This window comes from Urocampus carinirostris, chromosome 14 (assembly GCF_059441175.1).
Source record: "Urocampus carinirostris isolate Australia breed hairy pipefish chromosome 14, RoL_Ucar_1.0, whole genome shotgun sequence".
NCBI classification, from domain to species: domain Eukaryota; kingdom Metazoa; phylum Chordata; class Actinopteri; order Syngnathiformes; family Syngnathidae; genus Urocampus; species Urocampus carinirostris.
The window spans coordinates 27,550,357-27,575,258 of NC_142362.1; the positions used below are offsets into that span (position 1 = coordinate 27,550,357).

At 42.0% G+C, this 24,902-nt stretch overlaps 2 protein-coding genes across 6 annotated transcripts; both read right to left on the minus strand.

Moving 5' to 3' along the window:
* Positions 1–1,060: 1,060 nt before the first annotated feature.
* Positions 1,061–13,321, minus strand: LOC148353090 (lanC-like protein 3). Its single transcript, XM_088353180.1, has 5 exons — positions 12,711–13,321; positions 10,673–10,796; positions 7,506–7,703; positions 5,425–5,632; positions 1,061–5,339 (listed from the first exon to the last, which is right to left on the minus strand). Exons 1-5 carry the CDS (start codon positions 13,254–13,256, stop codon positions 5,180–5,182), a joined length of 1,236 nt encoding a protein of 411 aa, XP_088209306.1. The 5' UTR covers positions 13,257–13,321; the 3' UTR covers positions 1,061–5,179.
* A 3,075-nt stretch (positions 13,322–16,396) lies between these two features.
* Positions 16,397–24,056, minus strand: piga (phosphatidylinositol glycan anchor biosynthesis, class A). Of its 5 annotated transcripts, XM_088353169.1 has the most exons (8): positions 23,787–24,056; positions 23,513–23,608; positions 23,358–23,425; positions 23,153–23,273; positions 20,316–20,586; positions 20,118–20,250; positions 19,567–19,906; positions 16,397–17,881 (listed from the first exon to the last, which is right to left on the minus strand). In XM_088353169.1, the coding sequence occupies exons 2-8, from the start codon at positions 23,594–23,596 to the stop codon at positions 17,624–17,626; spliced, it is 1,275 nt and encodes a 424-aa protein (XP_088209295.1). In that variant the 5' UTR covers positions 23,597–23,608; positions 23,787–24,056; the 3' UTR covers positions 16,397–17,623. The 5 variants fall into 5 exon arrangements, with proteins under 5 accessions (XP_088209295.1, XP_088209294.1, XP_088209293.1 ...); XM_088353168.1 differs by having other exon boundaries at positions 23,153–23,425; XM_088353167.1 differs by having other exon boundaries at positions 23,358–23,608.
* Between the last annotated feature and the right edge of the window lie 846 nt (positions 24,057–24,902).

The following is a 24,902-nucleotide window of genomic DNA, read 5'->3' on the forward strand; positions in this document are numbered from 1 at the left end:
CTACATGCTGCTCTTTGGCACACCCTAGTGGCTCCCTGGAACTTTTTCAACAACCTCGCTCAAGCCCGGCAACACTAAGCCATTATGCTTGCTAGGCCAGTTATTTCTTAAAATGTAATGTTCTACAATTTGATTTTCAAGTACTTTTGCATGAAATATTTTGATTGGTGAGGCATGCACTCTAAACCATCGTTTCTCAACTAGTAGGTCGCGACCTAAAAGTGGTTCACAGACCTGTTTTCAGTGGATTGTGGGCCTTTTCCTTGGCAAAAAATTGCTAAGAAAACAAAAATAACCAATGGTTAATCCACTCTTTAACAGTTGATGACGAAAATGGCCTCACACCAAAGTGATTAGTAAAGTTTGTACGCATGTTATGCATGCCGAAACCCAGATACAGTGGAACCTCGATTTTCAAACGCCTCTCAATTCGAACAAATCGGAGTCCGACCAAAAATTTTGAGAAATTCTTGCTTCGCTGTTCGGTCAAAAAATCGGAGTTCGAACGTCGGGAATGCGTGAGTGCGTACGCTAGGGTGCGATGCTTAACGGCGTACGGGTGTTTTAGCCCCTTATTATGCCTCCGAAGAAAGTCAGTGCAAGCAGCAAAGTTGCTACAGGTGAAAAAAGAAAAGTAGTGCGTACAACTATTGCATTTAAGAAAGAAAGAATTGCAAAATATGAAGGAGGTGTGCGAGTGTCTGATCTTGCTTGGGATCAGTACGATACTAAAGAGCAAGGAGGCTGTGAAATATAGTGGTGTGGCTAAGGGAGTGAGTGCTATAAGCAAGCAACGGCGGTCCACCTGCGCTTTCTGCTGACCACCACAAAGGTAAGAAATCCTATCCATAATTCTTTTCTTTATCCTTTTTTTTGTACACGTTCATGTTAGCGTAATCTTTCGTACGGAAGATTACGATAACGCGAACGTACGATTAGCCTGTGTTAGCTTTATGTGGGTGTTTGAATGGAGCCCAACTTTCAGGGTGTTGTAACGGAGCCCCCTTTCCAATGAACCGCTCACCACTTGTTGTGGAGACCCAGGTGCTAAATGACTTGTAAACGATCTGATTTTTTTATTTTTACACGTTCGTGTTAGCGTAATCTTTCGTACGTAAGATTACGATAACACGGACGTACGATTAGCCTGGGTTAGCTCGATGATTACGTTAAACATTCAAGGTAAACATTCAGGGTGTTGGAACGGATTAAAACGATTTACATTATTTTTAATGGGAAAAATGATTTCGGTGATCGAACAAATCGGTTTTCGAACAGGGTTCTGGAACGGATTATGGTCGAGAACCGAGGTTCCACCGTACTATTATCTTTTTATTACGGTTAATGGGGACTGGAACCCCCGTGTTATGCGAAAATCCACCAAGTAGCAAACCCCACCACACCAACCCACTCCCTACACATTTTTAACATGCGCTCTGCCAGCACAGCAATAGACGGGTTAATGGATCTCAGCTGCACGTGGTGCTGCTCATTTTAAGGGCAGGAAAAAAAACGGTAAAAAAGAGCTCTCTCGATGCCTGCTCTCAGCAATAGTTAATTGGGGTTAATGGTTCGTGGTCACAACTGTGCATTTAATTTTAGGTTGCCAGAATGACATGCCTCCCAACAAAAGTGCCCTGTGCTGGTCCGTGCTCACAGCAAAATGGAATCAGGGATAATGGATCATGGCAGCACACAGGCAGTTTTTTTTAAGACTCAAATACAGGCAACGGTGCGCTTTGCCTGTCCCTGCTCGCAGCAATATGTGATTGGAGATAATGGATCGCGGCCACAAAAGTGCAGTTCATTTTTTTAGTGAAAAGACCAACAGAAGAGCCACCACGCCCTCAAAAAAGAAAAAAATTGCACTTTTTAATTTCCTGTCAGTGCATGTTGAATCTGTTAAAATGTCTGAAGCTACAGAAGTGGAACATTTCAGATTTCAATAAAAATGCAGAGAAATGAGCATTGAAGCAAATATTATGGCTTGAAGTCGTTTTGGTTTTGCTGGTCATTTTGTTTTGAAAAATGTGAGTATAATGTACTATTTATGGTTTGAACTGCGATCTTAGGTGTATTATCTTGCATCTTTGAACAAAACACAAAACAAGAGAGACAAGTGACAACAATATTTTCTCATGAGAAGATGCTTCACAGTCAAAGCCAGATTCACATCTGACCAGAACTGCAACAGCTCTGCTATTCTATTACAAACAAATAAGTCACAAAATCAGAGAATTTTACACACTCTTAAAACCCCCAAAATCATGAAATAAATTGGATAAAAATGAACATTACAGTGCAGCAGCTTCTCTTCTCAGGCGAATGGTTGACTGGTTCACAAGGTGATACAACTCTTTGAAGCAAGGAAAACATTTTACTCAACTGTAGAACCCCTATATAAATAAAACAATTCTAATTCAAATTCTAATTCTCACATTCTAATCAATGAATAATAATTGTATTTACAATCATCCCATCAGCTGGTAATTAGGGCGAGATGTTTGGTCCTCGAGTCAGACCAGTTGAGAACCACTGCTTTAAACCTACTGCACTGCTACCAGTTTTATTTTGTCTATAGTTATTATGAAAGGTTAGTATTATTTCTGTAAGGACTGTGTAAGCAGGTTTAAAGGCTTAGTTAGACATCAGTGTTGGTGTTTTCCTGAGAGCAGCACGCTTCATTAAATTGCTACATTTTGAAAAAAATCATAACAGAATTGTATCACTCTAAACTTGTGTTTCGAACAGTAATATGCCAGAGGCAATGTGACACCCGTTACAATGGAACACGTTTGTGGAACGCAATTACTTTTCTTTCGGTACTATACGGTGCCTTACTGTGTTATTCCACATTAACTTATTGCACAATTTCAATTATAGTGTCCTTTGGTTTCTGAATACGCCTGCATCACATACAGGGTCTTTTCCCCCCTGCATGTTGGACTTTTAATTTGTTACATTTTTGGGGAAGAAAAAAGAACCCAGTTTCCACACAGGGACAAGTAGATCTCCCAGTGTTTTGAAGCCCAGAGAAAAAATAGATATTGAGTGTCTCGGCTAAGTGTTTGTTTACAAGCTCTCAAGTTTGCAGTTAAAGTAGTTTTAGGTCGGCTTCTATGCAAGTATTTACGGTAATTTGTAACGAGGTGGTTACTTTCAAAGTAGCACGCAACATTTTGGTGTTAGTAATCTGGGGGGTAACTGAATTAATCTTTAAATGAAGTAACTAGTAACTAACTACTGTTTTTCTATAACGCGACCAACACGCCACTACAGTGAGTGGCATGAGTCTGGTAAAACTGGAAAGTTGAACATTCACTAATAAAAACACATTCAGTGCGTATAGCAGGACACAGGATTCTACTGCACTTCAAAAACAATGACCCTCCCTGCTTCCTTTAATAGAGGGGTCTCAAACTCACAGATGGTGGGCCGTTAGCATCCTTCATATGATAGTCTGGGGCCCCCACCATTATATGAAAGCCCCATTATAATGCGGTTCGCATGAATTTGATATTGAATTTGCTAATTTGTCAGGAAGGGCTTAAAATTTACTCACAAATGTTTGAAATAATGATATATCTTCACTGCTATTTGATTCGCTAGCTACTTCCTGGTTTGAACCACGGCAGTGCGTACACATTACAGACTCCAAGTTTCAACAAAGTAGCAGATTTAATGAATACCTTTTTGAAAACTATCAATAATGTAATATATAGTTTGATTTGGAATGAGGATCAAGGGGTTGCTGGGGTGTGGATAGAGATAGTCACTTATCGTGTAGTGTTTCTCCATACATTTATGCAAATATGTGGCAAAATATATTTAATGCGCCAGGAGACTCCAGAAATTGAGTCTCAAAGTTGACTCATCTGGCTTGTTTCCTGTGGAGCTGTGACGTCATTGGAGAAACGCAAGACTTTCAAAACGGCGAATTACATTAGAGGTAAGATCCGAAGCCCGAAATTTGTGTCGGGCCGAAAATGTCAATCATTACCTCGGGTTCCGCCGCGATTCTTGATCGCTGACTTTTTTCTTTTAAAATATCCACCCGTCATTTGTGGAGGATTTGCGCAATGGATTCCATCCCCTTCTCGGGCAAGGCATCCTGCGCCTGCAAGCTTATCTTCGCACTCGTTCATGAGCTCGGAAGACCACCTTCCTCCTCCCGAGTCCTCACAAATAAAGTATGAAAATTCAGGTTTGCTAATTCGTCGGGCTCGGGCTGGTTTTGGCTTTAGTACCCGCAGGCCGGGCGGGCTTGATATTAAATCCTAAAATCCTAATAACACAACATGTGAGGCCAGCTCCAAGAGACTTTTGGGTAGGCGAATAAAGCTTTTCATAGATGTTTTTCACCGCATGTGTCGCGGTTAGGGTTTTATTTTTCTCAGCTAGCTCCCTGTTAGCGTTTAGGGCTGCTGAGGGCTTTTTGTTTTGTTGGCACTTGTTGGCTGCCCACTTTTTTATATTCAGCCAAATAACCTGGTGTTAGCAATGGTTTGGCCATTTCCCTTGTTTATTACTGGCAGCCTCTTTTCGTTGTCTGTTGTTAGCCTGGCAGCTCACTGGGTGTTCTTTGGTCGGACAGCCTTGCGTTTTTCTGTCGAGGCTGCTGCCAACTTTTGTTGATCTGTCCCTGTTAGCCCCCTGTTGGCAGCTCTCCATGTGTTTTTTTTGCCTATAGGCCCCTTTTTGGCTGCTCGCCCCTTGTTGTACTGCATCCACCTGGGACACAACGCCCAGGCATTCGCCACATAACTACCAACACTTTTCTTAAAACACTCGTAACCTTTTCAACTAACACAGAAAACAATATGGCGACTGTCTTGCTAGGTGGTTGGTGTTACTCTCATGACATCACAGTTCAGGATGACAAAAATAAGCCGTGCTGTCTTCGAAATGCAATATCTCTGAAAATATTGTAATTAACCCATGAAATGTATATAGATTTTACGGAAAAACTATGTACTATTTCCTTACATTTTGTATGTTTCAGAATTTGGGATTACTTTTCAACAACGTTGGATGCATCTTACATATAAATTTCTGTGAGTTTCTACCTTTGAAAACCAGATGCGACCCAACCTCACTCACACCCTAGTTCCGGCGGCCCCCAATAAAATTGAGTTTGAGACCCCGGTTTTAGTATCTAATTTCTTCTGCATCCTGCCCTTCACTCAAAGACGCTGAAGAGCGGAAATTCGGCTTGCTCGGGTTGCAGCAGGTCCACTAAGAAGCAGACTGTCCCGGACAGGCCTTCAAACAAACTGCAGACGCTGCTGACGGAGAGAGAGCCTGCTTTGAACTCCTCTGTGAACAGGAATTCTGCAAACCTTTGTAAAGAAAAAAAAAGTTAATTGAAGCTGAGTATTTCTTTTTGTGGAAGGAAATCAAATATCATTTTCAATGGGATCTTGCCTCTGAGCTCGGTAGATGTACTTGGAGTTGCCGGTGAGGCGGTAGAGTAAAAGGAAGACGTAAGCGCTGCCAGCGACGCCATGGCAGATGCCAGGACCTTTTTTGAGGAGACCTTTCTGCCAAACCAGCTCGCCGCTGCGGATGCACGTGTCCAAATACTGAGGCTTCTTGTTAATCAAGTAGGCCTTGGCAAAGAGATAAGCCACGCCTGTGCATTGAACAGATATCAATTCAAAAGGTATCAGGATGCAAGGATTTTTAGACCCGTTTGCACTAGGGCAGGGATGTCAAACTCAGTTGGGCTCTGGAGCAGGATCTAGAGTCTAGATTCTAGACTATCTGTCCTGAGGCGGGCCAAAACAACAATAAGGGTCAGTGCCAAATATTTAGCTTTGTTTTTCAGAACTTTGTCCTATCATTCAGCCGACATTAGTGACCTACCCTATATATTATAATCACAGATGAAAAAGGATATTTTTCATAACACAACACATTTATTGTCAAGCAGGGGGGGGGGGATTTTTGTGTTTGGCATTGAATGTGTTAACACTTGAGTGAATGCAGTTTTACATCTGAACCAACTCACCACGCTATACAAACTCAACCCTGGGGACGCAGAGAGCAATCTGCCTGCATTTATTGAAAAAGTCCCACATTTTGATAGAAATTACCTAAAGATTCACTTCTTTTTTTTCACATACTCGGAAATCTATGGTGGGCCAGTTTACCACGGGCCGTATTTGGCATTTCTTAACCTGAAAACATAAAAATGCAAAACGTAACTCACAAAAACTTGAAACGTTTCTTCAATTAGCTGTGAAAGTTTGTGGTCATTCCAACAAATATTGTCAAAATGATTGGCCAACAAAATGGGGTCTTACAGTTTGGAACACCCTGTACATGACATGTGTAAAACTCATTGCCCGCAGGCAAAAAGTGGCTTGGTACATCATTTTAAGTGGCCAGCAGGACAATGCTGAGAAAAGCACGAGAAAAAAATGAGCATCAAATAATGACTTGAAGTTTGAATGACCTTAATTGGATATCGACAAAGCCATGCTCTAGTCGCAGAGCACTCACCATAGCTTTATTTGCTGACTACCATTAATCAACCAGAGAACATTAAGCAAACACATTCCAATGTTATTTTACTTAAAATACATGTCACAAAGGCACTGTTCAAGGGAATATGAATAATACTAAATAAAAAGTAGCCTTTAGATAGTCCAAAGGAGATCTAATGGGGTGCCAATCCCTTATTTGGACTCACTGTGGTTTAATGTTCTGAATATTACATCTTTGTCGCTATCATTCAATCCTGTTGCTGTTCTTTGATTTCCAAACCCTTTAAAGATGATTTGTTTTTGTAACTTTGAAGATTTGATAAAAAGAGGATTCTCCTGGTCCTCTTTGCAAGCTCAGAATCCGTTGTTGTCTTCTCGCCTTACTTTGTGTGTCTACTCAAGTTTAAAATTAATAGTTTCTTTGCAGAAGTTTAAAGAGACTTTACCTCATATATATATATATATATATATATATATATATATATATATATATATATATATACAGTATATATATATATATATAATCAAACAGCAAAGTTCCCATATTCAGGTAATCATTTTAATAAAGAAAACAAAAGCAGAAACATATTTAAATATTGCAATAAATCCTTTAAATTAGGGTTTCTATAATATTTACTTTCAGTCTACATGACTTTACCCAAGTTAAATAAACTGCAGTGGAAATAATTTCAATTGATGTTTTGCTTTATTTTTTACAAATGCAGGGTGGGTAAAGACTACAAGAGACAAAATTTTAGCGAAGGAAAAAAAATGGAGGAAAAAAAAAACAATAATCGTTTTATGATCAAATCTTACAGCCCTAAAATATAATATTAACTGTTAGCTTCCCCCCCCAAAAAACATCTCCGTATCTAAGGCACAGTTCTTATGCCATTCATTTACAAGTCCAGCCCACGTGAGCTAAAATAGGTTTGACACCCCTGCTGTACATCATTGATGAAAGTTTCGAAAGAACCACTTCCCTCGAATACAGCACCATATTGTAAATCCAAGTACCTGGAGCTCCATGGCACCAGTGGACCAACTCGTTCTCACGCTCGATGATGGCGCCCAATTCGGCGGGCCAGTTGCAGTTCTGCTCCTGGTTCATGAGGAAATCTACGCTCTGCCAAACCAAATCCTTGTCGGCGCCACTCAGAAGGTCCTGGTAACTCAGCAGCATCTGCAGTATTGACGACAGGCCGTGGGCCGCGCCTAGCCGCGAGAGGGGACAATGGAGGCCGTGCAAGAACCAAGCAGAAACAGGACATGCAGGAACGAAACATGCCAGGCAAAAGCACGTGGACAAAGGTATTGGGATCCAGTGCGCCACCTTCCATCAGAGGGCGTCGACTGGGTTTGGAACTGGGCACAGGTGTGTCCAATCACCACACACCAGTCCCGAATAATCCTGACCTTTTATAATGACATTTTGGACAGCACACATCGTCGGGTCATTTACCATTTCCACTGTTATTGCTACATCAGATTAGGTTTGTGTTTCCTGTTTCTGGTTTGGATGTTTTGTTCATCGTTTGCACCCACTTGTTTGTAAGTTTGTCACTTTGTTCCTTGCATTTCCAGTTTGGTCTTTGGTTCTGGTTTGGATTTCTTGCACTATTTGCACTACTGTAAAATACTATACAGTACATAGCCATAATTATTTAGCATATTATTAGTACTCAATACTCCAACTCAATACAACATTTTATTTATATCTGTACATTCAAGGAAACTGTGCGGGTCAGATGTATCGACATTTCGTTCTGTATACACGTGTACTAGAATGACAATAAAGTAGATCTGAATCTGAATATTGCGAGGTTTGATTTAGTTTGGACATGTTTTTTTATTTTGTGACCGTTTGTTTGTTACCTTGTTCCTGGTTTTGTTATTAAATACCAGTCTTATTTTGAGGATCCCTGCCATAGTTCCTGCTTCCCCGCATTTGGCTCCACCCGCAAAAACCCAACAAAAGGACTTACTGTGGGAGTTGCTCCCCTTCACAAAAGTTACACAGTCCTCACCTGTTCCCCTTGCAAGTTCAAAATTGATAGATGTCTTCTCTCTTTATTTTGGGTGTCTACTTAACCATAAAGATAATGAATGATTATACAAAATCATTTAACATGGACTCTCTAAATATCTCCAACTGTTTTATGTACTATTTATACTCCAGTGCAAAAATGATGAACCTCATATGGACAACTTGACAACGATTTGCAAAAGCATCTGGCAAACAGGACAGTGGTCTCTGCATGGACAGAACTGCTGGTGATTAGCTATGCTACCAAGAATGGAAACCTCCAACTATGCTCCAACTCAGAGCCATCAGTCTCATCAGCCATGCAAATTAATGTATGGTTACTGAACAGACTAAAACCACAGGCTGAAAACATTCTAGTCGAAGAAACAGGCAGGTTTAAGTTAGGGGAGGATCACCACAGTACAGATTTTTAATCTGCGCGTCCTATGCAAGGGATATTGTAAACTCCTGGAAACATTCCATATTTTAGAGAGGTTTTGCTGCCTTTACTTCTTCCCGGAGTATAAAGAAGTCATCACTTTCCCCTGGGCTGGAATTCCTAAGGACCTCAGGGACTTCCAGTGTCGGGTGGTTGTAGAGTTTGGAGTGGTATTCTTCCCATCACTCATGATCTCTTTTCTTGAGTTAGGCTATTCCTTGCTTCATCTTGAATACTTCTGACTTTTGCCTGTTTTAATTAAAAGACTGGCAGGAGAAGAACAAACCATATAGATCTGGTCCATTGCCTGGACAATGCATCAGCCCAGTATTGGATGGATATCAGCACAGAAAAAACAAAAATAAAAGTAAAGGCCAACAACCTCCAAGGTATCACCACAAACATCACTATCGACCACCGAAAGCTTGAACCTGTTGCCAAATTTGAATATATTTGAGCTGTTATATCAGAAGTGGGGTCAAAACCAGAAATCATGACCGGGAGAGCTCGAACCACGGCCATACTTGCCAGACTTAAACCCACAAGGGACAAGAACATAGCAGTCAAAGAGCAGACTCATGTAAGCGCTGAATTCTTCCATTTTCCTCTATGCTTGCGAGAAATGGACTCTGACAGCAAAGCTGGAAAGGAAAATCGAGGCCATAGAGATGTGATGCTACAGGAAATTTCTAGGCTTTAGCTAAATGGCCCATGTGACAAACCAAACGGTGTGCAACATCATCACACAATGGACCTGACGGAGAACTGCACGGATGAAAACTGCAGGGGTATGGGTACATCACAAGATCATCAGGAATGGCCAAAATTCATCTCCAGGGCACAGTCCATGGGGGACAGGGGGTGAGCAGGATAAAAAATGAACTGGGGCGAAAAATCAAGGAATGGATTGGTGCCAACTTCGCCATGACCCATAAGCAGGTCAGATACCTTCAACTGTGTAGAAAGCTGTCCAGAGTTGCGTCCTCAGTGGTGCCCTGATGACCCAGGTGTTTAAGAACTCCGCGAACTGAGAACAAGAATTGTGGTTGTCTGAAAAAGTGGACGTCAACCTAAAGGATTTCCTTACAATAATAGGGCGTATAAGCTCAGACTTGCCAAAAAACTGCCCTTTCATGAATACTGTTTTTGCAGAATATGAGAAAGAAGCAAGATTCACCATTTTTACTCGTCTCTGGACGGCCATTTTGAGATTGCTGTCGAGTGATTGACAATTAGATCTGGTTAGATAGTGCTCCGTGTAATTGAGGCTAATGTGGATGTCAACGCTGAAAAGTTAAGTGATACTGCAGTGCTTTTAAAATAGTAGATCATCCGCCTATGGATTCCCTTGTCGTTTCTACATGAAGTCAGATCCGTAATCCAGTTTTTTGGTACAGACTACAGACATGCAACCAAGTCTAAAATCCCTTATTTGGTGTGACATGCAAGTTTGCATCTTTAATGAACTGTGTGTCGGTGTGATAGTTACTGAGGCACTCGGGTCTCGTCATCTGATGCAAATCAAGGAGAGGAAAGTTAGCTTCACATAATTATCTCACTTCATTGTTTGATAATGTGTGACACAGGAATTAAATACAAAAATAAACACAGATACTTAGAGTATAAATATACAATAGTTCAATTTGAATGATCTTAACTGCCATGCAGATATATAAATTCAAATGATTCGAATATTAACAAAGTGTAAGTTATTCTTACCGAGGTACTCTGTCCCATAGTAGGAGAACATGAGTGGGAAAGGCTTCCGCTTTTTCCTGGCGTACTGTTTTCCAGACTGGATAATAGCCTGGCAGATCGACTTGATTTGATCTTTGCTGAGAATCTGCCGGATAAAAAACTGAAACAGTTTTATACCTCGACAGATTTTACGATCTTAGTCAATGAAATGCATAGTATGTGGATTATGTATGAAACAATGACAGCAATATTATGATATGCCACAATCTTTTCATGGTCACGTGGCCAAATCAAAAGCGGCAGTTGTTAAAACCGCTGGTGTTGCATTTCACTTACGCCATCGACCCTCTGCAATTTACTTACCAGGAGAAGGTGGGAGTGGAGGATGCCATAATCTACATGCTAACCGATCCCTCTCTCACCTGGATAGGGCTAAGGGGGCTGTGAGGATTACATTTTTAGACTTCTCCATTGCCTTCAATACCATACAACCTCTGCTACTGAGTAGGAAACTGACAGAGATGGGAGTTAGCTCACACCTTGTAGAATGGATTACGGACTACCTGACAGGCAGACCCCAGTATGTGAAACAGGGGGGCTGTACATCGGACACTGTGGTTAGCAGCACAGGATCTCCGCAGGGGACCGTGCTCTCTCCGTTCCTATTCACTCTGTACACATCGGACTTTCAGTACAACTCTGAGTCCTGCCACGTGCAAAAGTTTGCTGATGACACTGCGATCGTGGGATGTATCAGAAGTGGGCAGGAGGAGGAGTACAGAAAACTGATTCAGGACTTTGTCCAATGGAGCGACGCAAACCACCTGCACCTGAACACCACAAAGACCAGGGAGATGGTGGTGGACTTCAGGAGAACTAAAACTCACCCGGTTCCTGTAACCATCAAAGGAGAAGGTGTAGAATTTGTCCAGACCTACAAATACCTGGGTGTGCAACTGGACAATAAACTGGACTGGACTGGCAACACAGAAACTCTATGTAGAAAAGGTCAAAGCCGACTTTACTTCCTCAGAAGGCTGGCGTCCTTCAACATCTGCAAAAAGCTCCTGAAAATATTCAATGAGACAGTTGGGGCAAGCGCCCTCTTCTATGCGGCAGCGTGTTGGTGAGGCAGCGTCAAGAAGAAGGATGCCTCTCGTCTAAATAAACTGGCGAGGAAAGCGAGCTCTGTTGTGGGCACAGAGCTCGACAGCCTGACAACAGTAGCTGAGAGACGGGCACTGAAAAAGCTGCGGTCAATCATGGACAACTTATTACATCCACTACACAGCATTTTATCCAGACAGAAGAGCAGCTTCAGCAACAGACTGCTGTCACTGTCTTGTACCACGGACAGACTGAAGAGATCTTTTCTTCCTCATGCCATGAGGCTCTTCAACTACACCCGGCGGAGTAAAGGCCCACATTAAACCACACCCCCTACATTGCATATTACCGTACTTTTATTGCAGTGTGTATTTTATGTAGCACTGTTTAAATACTCTATACAACACGCTACAGTGGGTATTAGCCTGTCACATTGGGTATTTGTATATTCCTTTTGCCTTATTGTATTGTTCTCAGCGACGGGAGGCTGCTGGAAATGTGAATTTCCCTGCGGGGATTAATAAAGTATCTATCTATCTATCTTACACCATATTTTTGTTTCGGAATGATGCATGATGGGAAATCCCCAGGCGGCAGAGGTATGCGCACAGTAGCATCAAACCGCTCGCTTCGTTTGCAACGGAAAAGAAACGATACCGAGATAGAGGCTACAGCGGCAAACTCGTTAGATTTGATTGTTTTGTTTTTCGTGATAGTCGGTGTTTACCGGATGGTAACCATAATTGACGAATTTGCGTTTTTCCGTACAGATCTGCTTGTACGTCATACTCGTCTTAAAATGCAAAATACAAGTACTTTGTACATCAAAAACATAGAGGTTGAGAGGGATGGAAAACGAATTTGCGACCTACTTTTGGGTCAGTTGAGAAACAATGCGCTAAATAATACATAATGTCCCTTTTATCAGCAACTGGTGGGGAAGAAGTCTCACCTCAATGCCCAACTTCTGTCTGAGGACCAAAGCTGCGCACAAGTAACCCGCCCTGCCCACAAACAGTTCATCGGAACCGCACTCCAAGAAATGGATGGGTGCGCACACTTCCCACAGGTTGCGAAATTTGGTCAGCGGCTTAACGAAGTCGGCCAAGCCCAGAGACTTGTAGATCATCGCGGCCGTGGCGTAGACGCCCGCTCCGCCGAGCAGGAAGGCGGCGCGCATGCTCCGGTCGGGCTCCGCGTCCGCGCAGCGCACCGCGACGTCGATGATGCGCTTGGCCGCCTTCAGGTACGCGTCTCGCCGCTCGGAGAAATGCGGACACTCGCTAACGTGGTAGAGCATGTACGCCACGCCGGCCGGACCGTCGTACAGCCCGCCGTCGCAGGTATCCACGTCGCTGAGCACGGGAACCTTTTGGAGGATCCGCTCCACTGTGGCCACCACGACTGGAACCGCCGTTTCGGCGCCGTGTTCGGGCAGCAACGCGCCCTTGTTGTAGTCGGAGAAGCGATTGGCGAAGCAGCGAGTGTTCTCCATCATTCGCGGAGGACGGCGAGAATTTGGGGGATACCGTTGCTGTGTTTGCCTGCTTGGAGTGATGGGTCGCTCGCAAACAAAACGGATCAATTAGATGGCTCCCTGAAATAAACGACAGGAGTCGGCTCCTTCTATCTTTCACTCTCTCCCTCTATTTTCCCTTTCTTTATGTCGATCTTTATTTTACCTCTCCCTTTATCCATCTCTGTCAATATTTCTCTCATCTTTTTAGCTATTTCTCTTTTTCTTTCTGTTCCTCTCGCTCTCCCTCCCTATCGATTTCTCTCCCTTTTCTCTCTCATTTTACTTTGTCTTTCTCTTTCCCCTCCTGCACTTTTTCTGAGAGCGCTCATGACTTGTCAAGTCATGTTTATGTGTATAGCACTTAATCACAAGGAGTCTCAAAGGGTAAATGGTCTGCATTTATATAGCGCTTTTCAAGTCAATGAAGACCTCCCAAAGAGCTTTACAATGTGCTTCACACTTACCCATTCACACACACATTCACACACCGATAGCAGCCATGCAAGGCGCCGACCTGCTTATTGGGGGCATTAGGGATTCAGTGTCTTGCCCAAGGACACTTCGACATATAACACGGAGGAGCCGGGAATGGAACCTGCGATCTCTTGATCCCAAGACGAGCACTGCAAAGATCAAGACTGGTTCAAAATAACACTTTAGAGCAGGGGTGTTCAACTCAAGTTTTGCTCGAGGCCACATGACAGAAAAAACATTCTCACGGGGCAAGACTCATAAATTAATGAGATAAAAAGTGTGCCTCAGCTGAAGGGATGGGGTGTTTACACATTTAAATAATGATTTAGGGATGTACGTTTTGATTACAAAACGATTACTGAGGGATTTTTTTTCCCCATTATTATTTTTCTTTCAATTAGATTTAATCCATTGAAGTGATCATCAACATTTGCTACATAAAAGCAAAACAAACAATTTATTTAATTTCCATAACATGGAAACTGACCAAAAAGACTACAAACCAGGGGCGTTACCAGAAGAGGGCAGGGGCGGGCAGTGTGAACTCACAGATATGCTTTGCCCACCCAAAGAAAAGTGAAAAAAAAAACAAGAACAAAAGAAGAAGAAAAGCAGAAAAAAATGAGTAAAGACCTTGGGGAATAAAAGAAATAGAAGAGAATAAAAAAGGAGAAAAAGAAAAGCAGAAAAAGGACAGATTTCTGTGGGTGTCAGGACCAGAACGGAAACAGGACCCAATTGCGTTACGTTTCTCACAAGTTTTATTAAAGGAAAGAGGAAGGGCTGCGCCCATCATCCGGTGATTGCTAGGCGCAGGAAGCAAGTCGTTCTCGTACTCGGATTGTAATCCAAACACGGAAGTGGATCTTCCGTAGTAAGAAATGGCAGTGTAGAGGATGGAAAAACAGGTAGATAGCCAGGACAGGAGAGCAAAAACGTGGTCGGGGTCAGAAACGGGTCGTAAGCTGGTACGGGAGAGCAGACGTGGTCAGGATCAAAACGGGTCGTAGCCGGAGACAGAAGGGAGCAAAAACGGGACAGGTGGGAGTCAGGGTCGAAAAAGGCAAACCTAGTATACACTGAGATTCGCAGACAGACTGACAAAAGGGGACAGACAGGAGTGGGTACAAGTAGTGATCGGAAGCCAATCAGAACCCGCGGCAGTTAGCGCCAAATGAGCGGGCGCAGCTGAGTCACATCAGTAATCCTGACAGGTGGTCCCTGGATTAGTATATTAACAATAGTAATGTAATGTTATGCACAAAATGAATTCACATTTTTCAAAATCCATTATTCTACTAAATTATGATAACATTTATTTTTTTTCACTCTCAATTGAACTTTTAATGCATTTAAACTCATTTGAACTGTTTTTACACGAAGCAACTTTAAAGTCAAGGAACTGGAATTCCTGCGTGACGTAATGAAATGTCCGTTTCAAATACGTGTTGACTTTTCACTGCAGCAACAAATAATCTAAAAATCTAAGGATAAACTGAACAGTTTTTCTGAAAAAAAGCCTATTGTAAAACACATCCCTAAAAAACTCTGGAAACATAAAAAACAATTAGAACTCGAAATAGAAAATGGTGAAAGACAAAGCAATATTAATCTTTTATGAGCCCAACAAATTTAAAGTCAACAACACAGAATACAAGGAAAAAAATGCATATAGATTGATCACAGGGGTAAAAAAAAAAAAAAAACATCTAAAAGGGAGCCAGGTGCCTATTGTTTTATTGTTTCCGACTGTTGTCTAGTGACGCTACTGATATTAACACTAATTTAAATGATTGTGTCTTGGTTTTTTAGATTTCAATTATCGAACAGGGCTAACGTTCCTTTAGACTTCTGCAAAAAAGATTTAATTCCACCCGATGTTCTGGCCTTCGCTATGAAAATGCTGGTTTACTAGCGATCCCAAGAAGCAGGAAGAAATTTACAGGTTCGAAAGCGTTCTCCATTCCGGCCCCGGTGCTGTGGAATGTTCTTGCCCCTGAGATTAGATCTACAACCTGAGTGGAACTGTTTAAATCTAGGCTTAAAACATGCTTTTATTCAATAGCTTATGAATGACCTATATTTTATGTTGACGATATCTGTGTATTATTTGTTATTGCAACCTCCATTGCAGCCTGGTAATCTTGGAAGGGGGATTACCTCATGTGCCGTCCCTTCTCAAGGTTTCTTCAGTTTCCTGATGTAGACGTTTTTTAGTTTTTCCTAGCCCTCATGTAGGTTTTAGATCAGGGGATAGTGTGCTAATACTCCGTAGTTTGCAATAATGTGTGGTCTGTGCAGCCCTCTGAGACTCCTTGGGATTAGAGGCTATACAAATAAACATGACTTGACTTGCAAAAACATGCATGTGCTTGCCCAAAATAGCGTGTCAAAGACGTTAATGTAAGTAAAATGACATTGTCGTGGGCCTCCTCGATGTTCTCTGGTTGATTAATGGTAATCATAAAATACTGTACACATCTACAATGGGAGCTCTGCGAGTGGCGCTTGCCTTTGGCGACATCCAGCAGAATACAGATCATTTTCCTCTTGTGCTTCTCTCAGCATTCTCTCACAAGCCACAGTGTCTGCCTTGCAATTATGATCTCCTGCGCCATAGTTTAACAATAGACATAAAGCACAAACAGGTTAAAGGCTTTTATTAGACATTTCACAATATTTCTCGGCGAAGCGTCGCTGGAGTGCATTTTTTTCAAGTCCTTATTAAAACGATATGCAAACTAGCGCCACTAAATCCGGTACAATATAAGATGCCGCATTTTGGCACTTAACCTTTCAACGTGATCTTTATAAAAGAGGACTGTGAAAAAGGAAGGGGTTGCCTTTCACCAGATTAACTAGACTAACCGGTTCGAAGAAAAAGATCAGTCTGATAAAAACAACACATTTAGTGAGGTACACCAGGTCGTAGCCAGGATGGAAAAATTCAAAATATTTTTAAAATAAATATAATTTCAATTTGTAGATAATCAAAATGGATCCTTACCAAGTGAATGGATGAGTTATGTAAGAGACATCCGCTTGTTAGACTTTGATACAAATTCCCCCCCAGAAGTCCATACATCTCTTCTAATGCCCACTTACAGTATGATTAATTCCCATTGAGCTATTAAATACTCCAATATAATAAAGTTGGAAATAAGCCCTTCCAATGGTCTAGAAAACAATGCCAAGCAAAAGTAACTCAACCGCTAATAAAAGACCAACGTTTGAAACAAAGCCATGATAAATTAACTACAGTTCAAGTTAACAATTTTGATAAGAGTATAAAAAATGACGGAAAGATCAAAGAAATAAGAAGCTATTTTTATCGGAGTGTTTGCTTTCTAGATGAAGCTTGACTTTGTTTGCTGAAAAATCCCCAGTTAAAGGTACAGTGTGTGCTATTTCACCACTAGGTATCATTGTCCTGTGTTGTGCTAAAAAGGACAAAAAAGAATACAAACTACAGAGACTCAAAAGTGACCCAAACGTACAATGTTTCTGATCATGTTTTTTGTGCCCAGCCTTTCGTTGAAGTTTTTGATTTTAGAGAAACCGTAGCAGCAAAAATGCCGACCTGTATATAAAATACGCAAATGTCTTAATTCGGGAGTTTCTTTAAAAAAAATGCTTGTTAATGATAACCTATGTATTTTTGCAAATTACTTGAATAAATACTGTTTTCCTGTTATAATGATGGCAGTTTTTTTTTTACGACCAATACGCGCTAAATAATACACACTGTCCCTTTAAGTTTGTGCAGTTATGTCACAAACAGACAAAACAATTATCATCACTTCTCCAAAATGTCCCTTTTTGACAATGTAAACAATCTGCATCATCGGGAGCAGAAAATGAAATCCCGTGCTTTACTTGACAATTCTTTTCAAGGGAGCTTTAATTTTCTCCCGTGGTACTTGCTTCCACAATCCCCCAGGACCGCTAGCGTCCACGGCCGCATCTATGAGCCTGTCGGGCAGGAACCACTGGAGGAATAATAGAAAGAGGTAGTCCAGAACCGCCACGAAGGCAAAAATGGATCCGGCGACAGGACCGCAGTGAGTTCTTAGCCTCTGAAGACGTCGGTCCAGAGGAAGCACCTCCTCGCCGCATATTCTGTCGTACACCTGAAAACAACACGTTTACTCGACTGACCTCGGCATGAATGCAAAGAGTTTGTGGTAATACCAAACATGCTAAATGTGAGGAATACATAGTTTAATCTCTAATCTGTATAGTCCGTTTATTTTCCGAGACAGTGCATTTTGAAGAGAGCACGTCTCATCTTTGTCATCCCAAGCTGTGAGTGAATTTTGAAGAGAGCATGTCTCATCTTTGTCATCCCGAGCTGTGACATCATCGGAGGAACAGCACAACAATAGCGAGCCAATAGCCGTATTGTTTTACGTGTTAATTAGTCGAACTTTACGAGTGTTTTAGGCAAGAATTTTGTGTTTTTTTGTGGAGAAAGCCAAGGACAGGGGTAAATTGCAGAGCAGCTCCTTGGGGCTTTATAAAAAATAAAAAAAAAAATCACATTGAAAAGGATTTGGGAGGAAAATGATTTCTATTGGAGGATAAACATGACACTTTTAACGTTTTCCAGAACTGTAAAAATGTATTGAATAAATGTTACATTTCAACGAAGAGCTGATACGGGTTCACGAGTTACAAGCTCAAGTCCGGCGCATTGTTATCCCGCTTTACTCTCTCCGCTGTCCCGAGCTGTGGGGCCCAAGCTCCTCACCTTTTAAAGGGGAAGCGTCACCAGGCGAGGAGGGTGGCTGCTTTGGCAATAATAACACAAATAATAATAATAATAATAATTTCCTTTGTATTGTCATTCTTTTGTAACAATGTACACAGAACGAAATGTTGATACACCTGACCCGTTGTAGCGAGTCGATGCAGCCGCAGCCAACAGAGGGCGCCGCCATTATACCAATTAGGTATGTCTCGGCCGAGGCGCGAACCAGCGACCTCCCAGTCTCAAAGCGGGCACACTACCATCTAGGCTACTGAGCTGGTAGGAGAGCTAACGGAGGCTAACCTGGACCGATCAAAGGTGGCTGCAGGCTCGACAGAAGAGAGCAAAACTGGCCGACCAAAAAAATGCAGTGAGCACCCAGGCTAACCGGGAACCGACAAGGAAAAGCGACTATAAACCCGAAGCCAGCCAAGAATAATCCGCGGGACATGGCAAAACCGACAATAACACCAGGTCAGCCGGCCAAACAACACACAGTGGGCATCCAACAAGAGCTAGCAAAATACGAAAGCCTATAGCGACACCGACGCTAACGGGGAGATAGCCAAAATATTACCAAACACAAGAGACGTGGCAAAAAAATACAAACGAGAAGCGATAATTACTTATCTAAAAGGAGGTGAAGGCAAAGATGGAGTGCACTCTGTCACGTACCCAAGCAGCTTTTGGAGGTCAAAGCGCACAATTCTGACAAAAGCAATCACAAGGCCTCCAGCGACAGGGTAAGTTCCGATTCCTCCAAGCAGATATGAGCGATATTCCTTCGCTGTTCAATACAATCGCTGTCTGTTTCAGAGCTGTTCTCACATGTTAAGTTAATGGGATGTGCCGATTTAAGTGTTGTGTTCTTTTAATGACCTCACAACTCTACAGAAAACAAGCCAGATGGGTCAACTTAGAGAGTAAATTTCTGAAGTCTCCCTGCGCTTGGAATATCTTGCTACATGTTTGCATAATTGTGGGGAGGAACACTACAAGTCTGTGTCCAATTTAAAAAAAAAAAAAGACAATTCTGTTTAGGAGTATCTTTAAAGCCAGGCTCACCTTTTCGGTCCTTTCTGCAACATTCCTCCAAGTGTAAAGTTTCTGCACCCGCGCATGAATGGAGGCAGGCGTTGCCACGAGGCCGGAACGCTGCCGGGCAATGACCGTTTCCAGCCCGCCGCACAACGAGCTCACGGTTGGCTCGCAAAGTGTGATCAGATCCTCGGGAAGAACCTCGGGGATGCCGCCCACACGGGTGCTCACGACTTGCAGCCCGCAACTGGCTCCCTCCACGATAGCCATGCAAAAAGCTTCAGTGAGTGACGTGTTGAGAAAAATGTGGCCCTGCACCAGAACTCCTCGGACATCTTTGTGCTCCAGGGCTCCCAAAAGGCGCACCCTGCAGTTAGAACAATTTGGACAGAGAAACGTTATACTCAGGAGCACTGCCACATATAAAACTGTATAGAAAAGTATTGCAAAAGATGGTATATTCCCTGAGGAAGAGAAACAAAGATTTTTGAGCATGTCTGTGAATTCTTATGGTCTCAAGGAAATTGCTTTCAAGGCTCTTTGGTCAAACATGTTACCGACCCCTGCTCTAACAGTACCTGTCATGTAGCTGATATTTTTCTCGCACCTCCTCCAGCAAAAGCCTTTTTGGTCCCTCACCACCAATAAGGAAATGCAGATCCGGATGTTTGAGACAGAGCTCAGGTATAATTCCGCTGAGAAGATCAATGCCTTAAAAATTGGAAGCCAAATCTTTCAACAATGACTTGCCATAAGGAACTGTAAGAAAATCGTACCTTTCCGGTAGACCAGGCGACTGATCACCACAATAGTAATCCTGTCGTTGTGGCGCTGAGAAGGGTCTGGAGTGAAGTCGCCGTGCTCGACGGCATTGGGGATGACGGAGACGATTTCTGGATCGAGAGCGGCACGAAGCACGGTGTTCTCTTTGCTGGTGTAGGAGACACACACTATGTGGTTGGTGTCGCACAGTGACACCGTCAACAGCTTGTTGGTCAGTACGGAGCTCACGTCAGCAAAGCCAAAGAGTGAGTGGTCAGTAAACACCTGTGAAATTGTAGAAATATTACTTAAAGGTATTCCAAAATTAATCAACATGCGAAATGTGAGAAAAAAGTAGATGTCTTTTTATGTCTATATATATATATTTTATCAGTATATTCCAATTATTTTCCAAATAATGCATTTTAAAGACAGCGTATCTCGTCTTAGTCATCCTAAGCTGTGATGTCATTGGAGGAACCGCAGCACCAAGCAAGTCAGTTGCAATTTTGTTTTACGTGTTGATTACTCAAAAAGGTAACAATTGTTTTAAGCAGAGTTTCTGTAGTTTTTGGGAGAATGTTGTATAACAGGCGGACGCAGTAATAGTACAACATAGGGCGAGCAGCCAAAAAGGTGCTAACTGGTTAAAAGTACACACAGAGAGTTAACCAGGCCTAACTGGGAGCTATCAATGAAAGGCGGACACAGCCTTGTTGGAATAACGTGAGGCTGGCCGATCAACAGACACACAGCTCTTTGCTTCAAAGTCAGTCTAACTGGGAGCCAACAATTAAAAGTGGCAACGGCTTCGGCGATAAACGCGAAACTGCTCGGAAATATACCAAAGGACAAAGCATAACCGGCACTTACGCCAGGCTATCCGATCAAAAGACACGCAGTGAGCAGCCAGTCTAACCGGGAGCCAACAATTAAAAGTGGCAACGGCTTCGGCGATAAACGCGAAACTGCTCGGAAATATACCAAAGGACACAACATAACCGGCATTTATGCCAGGCTATCCGATAAAAAAAAAAACAAAACGTGGTGAGCAGCCAGGCTGACCGGAAACCAACAACGAAAAGATGCGAAAAGAGGAACAAACCAAAGTACACGGTAAAGCAGGAGCTAACGCTAGACTAGCCAGCAAAACAATACAGTGTGAGCAGCAACTGGGATCAAACAAAACAGGAAAGCCCTCGGCAGTCCCGGCGTTAACGGAGAGCTAGCCGGACAAAATTCTACTAACCGCGACAAAAGTGGCAAAAACTGAAAACAAAAAGGCACAATTTCCTACCTCCAACACAAATGAGCAGTATGCAATCAGTATTTATTACAATTGCTCTGTTTCGGAGGTCGCCTCACATGATGAATTAATGGGTTTAATCATTTAGAAAGTGTTGTGTTCCTTCAATTACATCAAAGCTCTACAGCAGGGGTCGGGAACCATATATGACTCTTTCTATGAGTACCTGTGGCACAGAGACAAATTTGATTGCATGCAAATTTTCTCCATCTCGTTCAAAACTTGGGCCATTAATCCTGTTCAGCTACACGCAGGGCCAACTTATGATGCAGTACTTCGCAGAATATATAGGGCACGTTTTCACTACAACTTACAGTCGAGGTGTCACAGAAAAAAAAAACTTGTTTAGGCTGTACAACGCTAAAGAATCATTTATATAAAAGCTCACTATATAATCTGTGTTCAGTGTTCAGATACCTTATGATGAATCCACAGAACAAACTGTAAATACGCCAAAACACCAGAAGAGAACTTAAAGTTATTTGATTGGGTGAGTGGGAGGGATGGGTGGAGCTATGCAAAAAGTGCAAGCACTCCCTCCCATCTCTCGCCCTACGCCGACTGCGCCAAAGGTAAAAGCACATCAGGCTCCCTGTTTGCAGAATGTTGTGATATTTTTACAAAATAACTGCTTGCATCTGGTTTTGAAATCAATATGTATGAAAAAAAAGGGTCAAAATGAGTTTAACCGATCTTAAGTAATTGCAAGAAAGAGACAAGTTTAAAGTGGTATGTTTGTTGATTTTGGGACACGGGCTCTGGCATTATTCTCTCTTCATAATTTTTATCAAATCATCAAAAATAAATGTGCTGAAGACAAAGCTTTTGTCTGGGGCGCGGGTTTAGCAATTTAGTAAATTTGTCTCATAATATATGGTGTGGCGCTTTCCCAAAATAAAATTAATATATTTTGCTTTTATGGCTCTTTGCTTCAAAAAGGTTCCTGACACCTGCTCTACAGGAAATAAGTCACGTGAGTCAACTTTGAGACAAAATCTCTTGAGTCCCGTGGCGCATGCAAGATTTTGCAAGGTATTGGCATAAGTGTGGGGAGGAACACTACACATTCCGCACTTAATTGAAAAGCAATCTGGGTACTCACCACCTTTAAGCATTTTCCTGGTTTCAGATCAGGGGATGGTGTAATAATAATAATAGTCTGAAATAATAGTCTAGGGAATAACCTGTGCAGCCCTTTGAGACTCTTTGTGATTAAGGGCTATACAAATAAAAATGACTTGACTTAGATCTTTCATTATAGCTAAATGTTGAACGCAAGGCATATAATGTAAACACGAAGGAAAAAAAAAAGAGATGAAACTTCGACCAGTCTCCAAGAACTACCTTGAAAATATTTGTCTATTCCTCTAGACATTCATTTATAATATTTTTCTCTTTTAAGTCTTTATAACGTGTTAATCTTGTCTATCATGGCCTGCCATGTTTCATCTTGTTGCGAACAGAGTTCAATACATTGTTCTCAACGACAATAAAAACGATTCTCTTCTATGCAGTGTAATACAATCTAAAAAAGAAAACACGTACCGTGTTCAGACCCATGGTCTTTGCGTGGAACAAAGCATCGTGGGCCATGGCAGAAAAAGAGCTGTGCGAGTGTACCACTGTTATGCGCTCCCTGACAAACACACAGCGCAGGAGCGGCATACTGTGGAAGAAGGTCGTGGTGGTGGACTGGTTGTACATCACTTGTAGGGGCAGGTAGTATACCTTAAGACCGTTAGTCAGGTACCTGATCCCTTTCCTGTGGCCGTAGGCGTGAGTGACAATCACCACTTTGTGTCCCTTCTCAACCAGACACTGGGACAAGAGGTAAATATGACTTTCCACTCCTCCCATGTTGGGATAGAAGAAGTCAGACACCATACAAATGCTGTGCTTCCTCACAGGGGCTTTGATGGCGTCTGATGAGGATCCACAGGCTTGCCGTGATTCACGATTGAAAGCTGCAACTCTTCTTCGGTGTCCCATTTTTGGTGTCAGCTGTTTCGAGGGAAAACAAAAGAAAAATGGAGATTTGACATCAAAGTTGAACATCATCTCAATGTTAACAAATGACATTAAATAAATAATAGCTCCACTCTGAGAACTGAGATAACTAAGAGCATGGTATACTACGTATACACACATGTTTTTATTGACCTTTTTTTAAATTCCTTACCGTTTTGCCCTGTTTCTATTTGACAAAGTACAGTTTGCTTCTTCCGCCGTGGACATTTTCACCCTGCTCGCCAGGCGCTAGCCGGTGTCAGTCCTAGCGTTATTTCCGTGTGCGTGACGTCACATCATTTTCTTCTTCGTTTATAACGGTAATGAGCATCCATCGATTTGGTGCAATACCGCCCCCCACAGCCACGGACCCTCGTCACTGTTCCACTTCTTAAATTTTGTTAACAAGTCCCGTACTCGTGGAAAAAAAATTCAGTAGAATATTTCCTTGAAGCCTATTATCTCGGTCAATGAATCCTTTTAGTGATAATTCATTTACTCCATCTATTTCTGCACTCTGCCAGTTCAATACCTCAAGTTGGTTCTTGAAACAAATATCTATAATTTCTGCAATATTTTCATAATAGGGTTTTAAAAAAGTCAAAGTATGCAACATATGCCTTGGAGTGGCACAAACTATTACTATTTATGTGTGACCCTGAACTCTGTCCTGACTTGAGAATCTTAGCCCGCAAACTGAGCAGGAAAAATGCTTCTCACCTGCGTGGATTCATGTGTGTTTTTTGATGTGGTTAGTTATTCTGGCTGAACTGTTTATTGCAAACTGTGCAGGCAAAATGTTTTTCACCAGTGTGGATTCTTGTGTGTGATTTTAAGTGTGACCTCTGTCTGTTTTTTTACCACAAACAGAGCATGCCAATGGCTTATTATCATTGTGGGTTTTTGTGTGATTATTTACAGGCAAATCCATGATTGAATTTTTTACCGTAAACTGAGCAGAAAAAAGGCTTCTCGGAAGTGTGGGTTCTTGTGTGGATTTTTAAATTTTCACGCTGAGTGAATTTTCGACCACAAATTGAGCAGGAAAAGGGTTTCTCATCATTGTGGGTGATTGAGTGTGTTTTCAGCTGTGCCTTCTGTTTGACTTTTATTTATCAAATTAGACAGGAAAAGGGCTTTTCACCAGTGTGTATTATTTTGTGTGGTATTAAGTGTGCTCCTTTTTCTGAAATTTTGACCACAAATTGAGCAGGAGAAAGGCTTCTCCCCAGTGTGGGTTATTTTGTGTGATTGTAAGACCCTACTTTAAGTATTTTTTTACTGCAAA

Excerpts from the sequence above, each read along its gene's own strand:
- LOC148353090 (XM_088353180.1), bottom strand. The coding sequence starts at position 13,256 with ATGATGGAGAACACTCGCTGCTTCGCCAATCGCTTCTCCGACTACAAC. Across the intron at positions 10,797-12,710 it reads GACAGAAGTTGGGCATTGAG|ATTCTCAGCAAAGATCAAAT; the intron begins GTGAGACTTCTT and ends TTTATCCGGCAG. Across the intron at positions 5,340-5,424 it reads TACATCTACCGAGCTCAGAG|GTTTGCAGAATTCCTGTTCA; the intron begins GCAAGATCCCAT and ends TTCTTTACAAAG.
- piga (XM_088353166.1), bottom strand. The coding sequence starts at position 23,596 with ATGGGACACCGAAGAAGAGTTGCAGCTTTCAATCGTGAATCACGGCAA. Across the intron at positions 20,587-23,152 it reads AGACCATGGGTCTGAACACG|GTGTTTACTGACCACTCACT; the intron begins GTACGTGTTTTC and ends ACAATTTCACAG. Across the intron at positions 19,907-20,117 it reads AAATATCAGCTACATGACAG|GGTGCGCCTTTTGGGAGCCC; the intron begins GTACTGTTAGAG and ends TTCTAACTGCAG.